Source organism: Typha latifolia, unplaced genomic scaffold (genome assembly GCF_019914945.1).
Source record: "Typha latifolia isolate L0001 unplaced genomic scaffold, TyphaL0001v2 contig_58, whole genome shotgun sequence".
Lineage (NCBI taxonomy): Eukaryota > Viridiplantae > Streptophyta > Magnoliopsida > Poales > Typhaceae > Typha > Typha latifolia.
Window position 1 is genome coordinate 13666 of NW_027330503.1, and position 9906 is coordinate 23571.

The 9906-nt window shown below is 34.3% G+C and overlaps 2 protein-coding genes across 2 annotated transcripts; one reads left to right on the plus strand and one right to left on the minus strand.

Moving 5' to 3' along the window:
* Window positions 1–243: 243 nt before the first annotated feature.
* Window positions 244–7422, plus strand: LOC140802647 (uncharacterized protein At4g15970-like). Its single transcript, XM_073158200.1, has 4 exons — window positions 244–377; window positions 5250–5504; window positions 6131–6493; window positions 6783–7422. Exons 2-4 carry the CDS (start codon window positions 5253–5255, stop codon window positions 7266–7268), a joined length of 1101 nt encoding a protein of 366 aa, XP_073014301.1. The 5' UTR covers window positions 244–377; window positions 5250–5252; the 3' UTR covers window positions 7269–7422.
* A 1201-nt stretch (window positions 7423–8623) lies between these two features.
* On the minus strand, window positions 8624–9639 carry LOC140802645 (large ribosomal subunit protein uL22y-like; the record flags this gene model as incomplete). The annotated part of the gene is given in 5 exon segments (XM_073158197.1): window positions 8624–8956; window positions 9076–9143; window positions 9222–9324; window positions 9408–9620; window positions 9622–9639. Coding segments are annotated over 5 exon segments (447 nt in total), but the record flags the coding sequence as incomplete, so codon positions are not given.
* Between the last annotated feature and the right edge of the window lie 267 nt (window positions 9640–9906).

The window sequence follows — 9906 nt, forward strand, 5'->3', positions numbered from 1 at the left end:
ATTCTTGTTTGAATTAGCCCCACGCTGAAGTAGGCATACTTTCTTGACCAAATATTATACACACAAAAAAATTAAATAAGTGACATCATTTCTATAATATTATTTTGTTGCTTTTATAAACAATAATTTATTTTTTTAAATGACATCCTTCCGAGTCTGGGTGAGGTTGCAATCAGAGAATAATAAAAAGGATAGAGTTTTATATGAAAAGTTTCTCTATAAATAAAGCCTTCCTACCATTACCATCCATATAACCAATTAACGTAGTCTTTCCTTTTATTCGCTGCTGAACGCCTCCTCCAGAACGACGATGAGAAGCTCCGGGAAGTGATCGATCTTCTCGCCGAGGTGGAGGAAGGGCGTCGTCGTCGCCGGAGGTAATTATCATCACCTGTCTCTCCGCTCCTCTCTCTCTCTCTCTCTCTCCTCCTTAAAATGGTTGTTTTGGTCATTAGAGTCCATTATGGATCCATAATTCTACGTGCATGCATACTCATATATGCATATAAATCGTAGATGTAAGAATGAACTGGGATTCAGCCCGGGCTCGAGTAAATCAAGCACACGGTATCGTCAGATGTACGCTAACACATATCGTGCGAAAAGAGAGACAAAACTAGTAGAAGGAAATGAAAGAGAGAGTTGCAGGTGTAAATAGCTTCAGACAAATTAATGACATTTGGATCATTTGATCCCAATAAGAAGTTAATTTAGATTGTCTAGAAAAGCACATCTAATTAATTGTCTTTCTATGATCGCATCTATCATAAAATCTTTTGGAATGCTAATCAAAACATTCGTGTTGTATGGGTAAGCTGTGTCTCAATTGATTAGGCAAAAAGTCAATACTGTGGTTCTAAACTTTCGTCTGTAACTTACCTTCCTCATAATTCTAATATAAAATAGACGTTAGTTTTGATATATAATAACTAAATGCTCTTTTCTCATACGCTTCTACACCTCAATTTTTCTTATTTTTATATAATAAACACTACAAAAAAAAATTAAAAAAATTTCCCTTCACATATGAGAAAATAATAGTTTTATATAAAAAAAATAGTATTAATCAGTACTCCCCATTAATTGATAGATGGACATGTTACACCGAAACATTGTTAGGTTCTTTCTTTTGTCTTTATTGAGATAAGTACCTTTCATGAAGAACATGGTCTAAAGAGGCTTAGATTTGATGTCAATTTCTTAGGTTTTGGTGTCACAAAGCAATTTATAAAATTAAGTAGGGAAAAAAAAAAGGTTATCTTGAGCTATTTTGCATAGGCATATATATAAAGTTTATATTCAAACATCAAGGGTTAGACCTTTTGTCTAACTAAAATAATTAAAAATAAAAAGAAGGGAAAAATATTCAGTGATCAGATTCCCCCACCTAGATGGGAAGATGAAGACCTCAGTGATCTCCAGCTATCAATCATAAATAATTTCCTCATTACATAAGATATTGTTTGGTTTGAGACTAAACTCTAAACTCGATTAATAGTCTTATTTTTTAGTCTTAATTTTTTAAATAGTAAACTTAATTAGATATAAAAAATATATTTGATTATTAAATCAGTTTAAGGGTCTTTGAATAAGTTCAAGAGAAGACTTTAAACCTAAAGCAAATAAGACCTTAGCTACTCCAATTCTACACCACTCTTAAAAGCTACAAGTAGTTACATTTCTAATAATTTCTTTTTGTCTAAGACCTAATTAAGAATTCGAACATTAAAATACTTATACACAAAGCATCTCATTTGATATGCTATTTCTAATAGTTTATGGGGGAATTTTTTTTTCTTGTTTTGCTTTTCAAGAAGTATAATGTGATATATATTGAGTCATAAAAATATTTTTAGAATCTATTTTGTCCCCAATCGAAATAGATAAAATCAAGAATAGATTATGATGTCAATTTCTTATGTTTAAATTTTGATAACATCAAGCAATTTATAAAATTATGCAAGTAGAGAAAAGGAAAAAAATTATGTTGAGTTATTTTGCATAGGAATATATAGATATTATATTCAACTATTAAGAGTTGACATTTTGTCTAGCTAAAATAATAATAAATGAGAAAGATGGAGAAAATATAGAGTGATTGGATTCCCACCTAGATGGGGAAGATGAAGACCACAATGATCTACATATCTGAGACTCCAGCCACTAATTATAAAATAAATTACTGTAATAACTCACATGTCTTCATTACCAAATGTATATATAATTCAAAGAACCACATGCTAGGTTTGTGAAGTAGATGGCCAACTCCATGTTATATATATGTATGTATATATATATACACACACATTCACACTAGGGGAGGTGGTACTTGGTAGAGGTAAAAGAAATTAAATAAATTTAAAAATTGTCACCTAAAAAGAGTGGGAATAAGAGACTAATTTTTGGATAATATTCTTACTCTTGAATTATGACTCGGTATTACATAATCTATTACGAAGTATTTAAAATGTTATAATTTACACCGTCTTTAAAACCTACAAGTTATATTTCTAATGGTTTTTTTCCGACACAGAAAAGGAAATTTGATGATGTACTAATTAAATAGATGTCACTAGTTTTAACTATTTCTAATAGTTTAGGAGAGGCTTTTTTTTTTAGGTATAATGTGATATTGAGCTATACAAGGATTGTAGATCTTATTTTGTATTAGATCATAGTAAACAAAATAATAATCTCTACTAACTCTAGAGGTTGCGTGGGCTTCATATACAGTATTAAATTGATGTGAACCGGGTCAAGTCGGATCACATCATGAGAATATTGAGCTCAATGGATTGAGTCTATTATATTGGGATGATTTTTTTCACTCCCTAAACTATCATTGATTTCCATAATAACTCCAGGATTTTTTTTTATATTTTTTCCCCAATTTGGAGTCCTAAGAAGGTGGGTTGGGTTGAAATTAGGGAAAAATCTTCGAGATTTTTAGAGGGAAAAATTTCACCTTTATCTCTAAGATGGTTGTTTTGCATGTATCCATTTTGGCTTTTATTGTTGGATTTGTAGTAGGAATAAGAATGGAATTGGTAGCAATGGCACTGGATTATGGATTCTCACAATAAATTAAAGGAATTGATAGTAATGGAAGGAGAGAGGCGAGGGAAGAACACGGAGGAGGAGTGAGATGGGAGACGCGTAGTGGCTAGCGTCAGAGGAGGTAGTGAGGGAGGAGGAGGAAGAAGAGATCGGTGGTATTCTTTAAGAATATTCTGGTCATTATAAAAACTTATTTTAAGTTGTCATATACATATAAGAGTATTCTGACCATTTAGTTATCATGTGACTAGTACATGACAATTTATGGACAGAAATGGGTAACAAAACCTTAAACGAAAGGGGTCAATCATAATATTTCTAGTAGTTCAGGGGTTAGTGTGTATCAAAAAAAAAGTTTGGAGGATCATTGTAGAATGGTGATAGTTCGGGGATGAAAGGGAAATTATCCCATTTATCTTTTAATTGATTTATGTCCATCTCTTATATAAGCCTTTAAGGCAAGTTCAATTAAGTCACATAAGTCATTAAGGCAAGTTCAACTAAGTCATGTAAGCCTCTAAGACAAGTACTATTTAGAGTCTTATAAGCCTTTAGGGCTAAGTCTCGAGTAGGACTCATTATACTCGACCTCTATATATATAGGGGCTAGGCTTCTTTGTTTATTCATCCAAGTATCCAATGAAGAATTAAAAATTATGTTTTAGCTTTAGACTATCTCGGGTAGTAAAAGTAAGATAATCTAGGAGTTGGAGTAAATTAATCATAGTCATTTATTTTCTTAGAAGTAAATCTAACTTAGAACCCTAATTCCACCTCCAACTGATAGTCATCTACCTCCACGAGCCACCCACTCATACGGTTGACCACCATCATCCCTGACCCTTCGCCACCCTCCGACAACATCCGCAAAGTCGATTTTTCTATTTCTGCCCCGTTTTGATCTTGTTCCACTATTTTAACCACAACTTTCCATCTAGATTTCTGACTGCCCATCAAAATCTTAGAATCATCCTACAAACGAATCGTTCTAGATCATTCGCAATATTAATTGGTTGAGATGAGCTTTATAGCACCAATATTTTATTATTGAGTTATAAATGTAGTGATGCAAGACCGAGTAATATCTTTTCCAGATAGTATTTAGATAGCTAAAGAAGATCATATTGTATTGGTATCCCAAGATTTGGATCCAAATATTATCATTTTAACGAGAACACCGTTATGTTTTCACTTTATTGACAAAAGAAAATATACCTTTATAGTAACAATAGCAATAATGTGACTCTTACTCTAATTTCATAGTTTAATCCTCCATTATTCACTGCCATGTATGTCATTTTTTGTCTGCGTCTAAATCACTCAGTTCGTATGTCATTTTATAATATCCTTCATGTGGTTTATTCTCACAACAAACATCCAACCCACCAACCTACTAAATATTATATCATACGTCTCTCTCTCTCTCTCTCTACAATTACTAATTGGTACCAAACAATAACTACTACAAGAAGAAATGGAGACTTTTCAGTGCACCATTTGATGACTACCTCCCAATAATCCACAAACTCTGCCTACCAACAGCAAGAGCTGCATTGAATATAATCAATCCAGACAAGTGCCAATTTTTTATTTGGCCAGTTTCTATCTATCCACCTCATCTTACAGACTTGTTACAGTTTGAGCCTTGTCTTTTTATCTCTATATTTGTTTAAATATATTAAAATAACTAGTTTATTAAGAAAAAAAAACAACGTCAATATAAACTAGAAATTCCAGTGAGTATGGTCAAATTATGTTAGGCTAAGGTTTAATTTTTTTTTTCTACAAACTAAGCATGTTCAAACATTGTGAACCAAATTGGGAACAGCTGGAAGAAGACAAGATTCAAAGAAACATAGGTCAATAATGCATGCACTGTACGAAACCCGGAATCTCCCACGTCCTCAATGTGAAACTCAAGAATTTTAAACTATCATAATTATTATGAAATGATTAAAATACTCTTTCTTTTTAATGAACATAATTAGATCTAAGTAGCCAGTAAAATATTTACTAGATATCATTTTCAATATCTACCAAGATTCAACTACTAGACTACAGTGATTGGCATATAGGACGACAAGCATATGTATAAAGGAGAGAAAGAAACCCAATCTAACAAGTTATAACCCCCCTCCCCCCCCCCCCCAAGCTCACTCTCTCTCTCTCTCTTTCTCTACATGCACCGACAGGTAATGACTCTAATGGCGACAAAGCTAACGAGCAAAGCAAAGACGCCTCCACCTCTGGTGGCTTTCACACTGGGTGCTGCCATGGCCACTGTCTTCCTTCTCTTCCTCCTCACTGCAAGCCCAGGAGGGGGATATTTTGGGAGATCATCTTGGAGCAGTGGACTTCAGAAGCCTTCTTCTACTTCCAAGCTAAATGCAGCTAAGATGGGTTGCAATGCAAAGGGTGACACTACCAAGATGGCCGCTTCCAATGAGGTAGGTAAATCTAGTTTCTTTGCATGCTAATTCCAAGTGAGAGAATGGAGAGAGAAGAGAGTGGTGGAAGAGTAGGAGATGGCAAGATTTGGCTGCTTAATTGATCATCTCACAGTTTCAAGACTTCTTTTCCATCTTTTTAAAAAGTATTTTCTTTTTTTTTTTCATCAAATCATAGATGCATGTAAGAGTTCTTGAGCCAATTGGTTTCTCTACTTTTTGGGTCTTATAATTTGAATTTTAATGATTCCTCTGTTATGTTATGGGCAAGAAGGAGTGCATTATGCCAATGCCACTCAATTCTTTTAATTTTCTATTAATTTTTCTATGACAAAGTAAAAGATAGATCTGCTTTTGAAGGGAAATTTTGATTTCACACCCTATCTTTTTGCTATATTACAATTTGCACCCCTAAACTTTTCATTCTTTTTTTTACTTTTTGCATAAAGAAGAGCACCTTATAAAGTTATAATTCTATACTTTATGCCTTTCCTGTTTATTAGAACAGCCAAAGCAGTTGGTAAAATTATGGTGTGAAATGATTTTTATTTTTATTTTATTTTTGCAAAGAAAAAAAAAACCCAAAAAATTTCACAAAACTAATTCTTGAACTGCTGCAAATGCAGACAGAATCATCTGAAGACATAGCCGAGCTGCTGAGGAAGGCAGCCATGGATGACAACACAGTCATTCTGACCTCAGTGAACGAAGCCTGGGCAGCACCAGACTCGCTCCTTGACTCCTTCTTCGAGAGCTTCCGCATCGGAGAGCAAGTCGAGCATTTCGTCAAGCACCTGATCATCATAACCATGGACCCAAAGGCATATGAGAGGTGCAAGTCTCTGCATCCTTACTGCTACCCTCTGAAGCTAGAAAAGGACTTATCCTCTGCAAAGAGTTACATGACCAAAGACTACCTTGATCTGGTCTGGCAAAAGATAAAGCTCCAGCAAAGGATTCTTGAGCTCGGATACAACTTGTTGTTCACGGTATGCGTAAAAACTCAAACTTTTAGATAACAGATCAATAATATATATATCATATCTGAACTCGCATGCTGCTTGTTTGAATAAAAATCTAACTTCCATGTCATGTTAGAACACTTAGCTTTTAGGTAATTCTAAAGATTAAACTTGAGCCAGTAATTCATATAGGCAAGATTAAAAGTGAGATAATATACATAAACAGTTAGATAACGGTGATTTTTATTTTTTATATTCTAATAACGGATAATATTGTTCAGCTTCTAAGTACTAAATTTCTCAATCTTGAATGCAGGATGTGGATGTTGCATGGTTTCGCAATCCTTTCGAGCACATCACCGTTGCCCCCCACATAACGACGTCAAGTGATTTCTTCTTCGGTAACCCCGACGATCTCGGGAATTATCCAAACACAGGGTTGATCTACTTCAAGTCATGCAGGAAGAACATTGAGGTGATGAAGTACTGGCATGAAGCCAGGAGTAGGTTCCCTAAGAACCATGACCAGTTTGTCTTCAATGAGATCAAGCATGAGCTTGTCTCTAAGTTCCAGGTGAGGATCAAGTTCCTGAACACTGCTTATATCAGTGGATTTTGCCAACTTGGTAAGGATCTGAACAAGGTTTGCACAGTGCATGCAACCTGCTGCATTGGCCTTGAGAACAAACTTTATGATCTCAAGAACGTTATAGAGGATTGGAAGAATTATACTTCTAAGCCAGTGTGGGAAAGACAGTTGGGACGCATAAAATGGAGGATTCCAGGGAGATGTATTCATTAAGAAGAATGTATTATATAACTTCTAACTATAATTTTTTTATTAATTACACGAGCTTGCTAAGAATGCAGATCAGGTGAAGTTTGAAACAGATTTGGGTTCAAATTTCAATTGATCTTCTTTTCGGGTTTGGAATACAATTTAAGGTCTTTGAAAATCCCATCTTGCTTTAATGATATCTGCATATTAATCCTTGTGATTAGAGATATCGTCCTCTTAAGGTTTTAGGCCATGATTCTTATTTTGAATAGCAAATCAGTAAATTGATTCATGTTCATGGTTACTATTGGTATTTTTTTAAATTTACGTTTTGGATATAATAGATGGGAGATGTCATTCTGTCAGATTCAGTTAATATTAAATTTTATTTTAAGAAAAAATAAGAACAGTGTATGGCATTATGCATGGACAAGATAATTATAACTATCAGAATTGATCTGAAAGAATATAATACACTCATTCTACTAGTCTTCTCCATTACTTACATGCATGCTAACAAGTTCTCAGATTAATCTACTTGGATAAACTCTAAACTTGCAGGATTTACACATCATGTGGTTTAGATTAGAGATATAGCTTGTGATTTCTTCAATGGCAACCCTGATGATCTACATAATCTGACAATCTGGTTCAAATGATGACCTTCAATCAGAAGAAGGGCTGGAGAGTTCCTGATAAATGCCAGTCTAATGCATCAACCAGTTAACTGTATAAATTCTAGTAAATGGTATAATATTTCTATATAGCTATTTAGTAGATTTTAGCATGTATAAATTACATGCACTTTATTATACCAAAATATATACTGGCTAGTAAAAATTGGTCGCAAAAGCTCCCAATTTTTTTCTTTTTTGAATAATTTCTGGCCACTGTAGTTATATACCAACAATGATATAGCTGGTAGATTGATTTGATCCAAAATCCATTCATAATTAATTTAATATAATATATATCCACCATATGTGTTGCCAAAAATCACTCGCTTTTATATTGCCGACATTGTAAATCGTCTATAGAAGGAAGAAATACAAATAAATATCAAATGATAAGAAGTTTAATAATTTTGAGAAAAAGCACCATCACTCTCTCATCGCCGTTATCAGTGGACAGATAAATTCAGGAGGCACACAGAATATTGACTGGTGTAAATTATATTTACCCAAATACACATCTTATTAAAGAGTTTTGCATATCTAAAATTCACTCATGTCATGCTATTGCTCTACATTGCGGTTGTATAAATATTTGAACTGATCAAAATTCGACCAGCTTCAAAACTTGATTTGCATAACATCATCTGATCAAGATTAATCTCCTCCGCAGATACAAAGTCAGTCACCATTTCAACTCTAAACAGATTACAGTCTAGTCCCAGGATTTCACATTACCTTAATAATAAGTCAATACTCAAATATCTGGCTATACCATAAATAGGAGATGAGCTGATTCCACAATATGAAAATAAAATCATTCATCGCTTTCACAGATTCGAGATAGAATAACGAGGTAGTCCAGCAAATACAAATAAATTACTAGAAAAATGTTTGACACTAGATTAAAGAGTTGACAACTTATCTAGCTTTAAATCAAAAGGGAACAACCAGTAAATCCAAAATGTCTGCAACTCAAACTACGGCTACCAATCTTCAAGCCTGATTCTTGGCCTTCCTGGGTGCAATCTGGGTGTCAGGCTGCAAAATTGAAAAGTAATAAGAGAACACTCTATTAATGTCAAGAAAGAATACAAATGTATGAATGCCACAATGACAAGAGAATCCTATAGTAAACACAAACCAGAGAGTGGAATTACCTCTTTCTTAACTGGCTCTTCCTTCTCTGACAAAATCAACTCGATATGACATGGAGAAGACATATAAGCTGCAATAGAACAGAATGAATGGGTCTTAATCTCCATGAAACTTTAGGAATATAATTAAACTCATATGATGAACTCACGATTAATCCGTCCATGAGCGCGATAGGTGCGACGCCTCTGCTTTTGGGCTTGATTCACCTGAATGTGTGATATGTAAAGAGCATCTACATCCAAACCTTTAACCTGACAGCAGGAGAAAAGAGTAAATCATTATATGACAGAATTTTTGTAATAAATACATGAAAAAGCAAGTAGTAGGGCCATACATCAGCATTGCTCTCAGCATTCTTGAGCAGATCCAAAATGAATCTGGCAGATTTAGCAGGCCAACGCCCCTGACCATTTGACTGGCGAGCTTTAGCTTGGCCAGTACGTCCTACACCCCGACAGAACCTACGGAAGGGAATGGCCTGCTTGTGAGCAATTACATCTTCAAGGTACCTTTTAGCCTTCACCAAAGGCAGCTTCCTAATCGCAAAAGGCTGTCTCACGGGTATTCTGTCAAAATCAACAGAGCATGCATCATTAAGAAGTTTATACTGGTTAATTAAACTATTAAACCATCTTATGACCTAGAGTAGTCTATTGAAACTAATAGCACAAAACAATGAAGGACAAACTATTGTACCTATTCAATTCAAACATATAAATATAATATGGTCAGCACAAGACAAGAAACATCTCAATTCACAAAATTGCACAATGTTAGCATAAACTATAATGTCATTGCAGAGAGGCATGCATGACTATCGACAAATAGAGGGA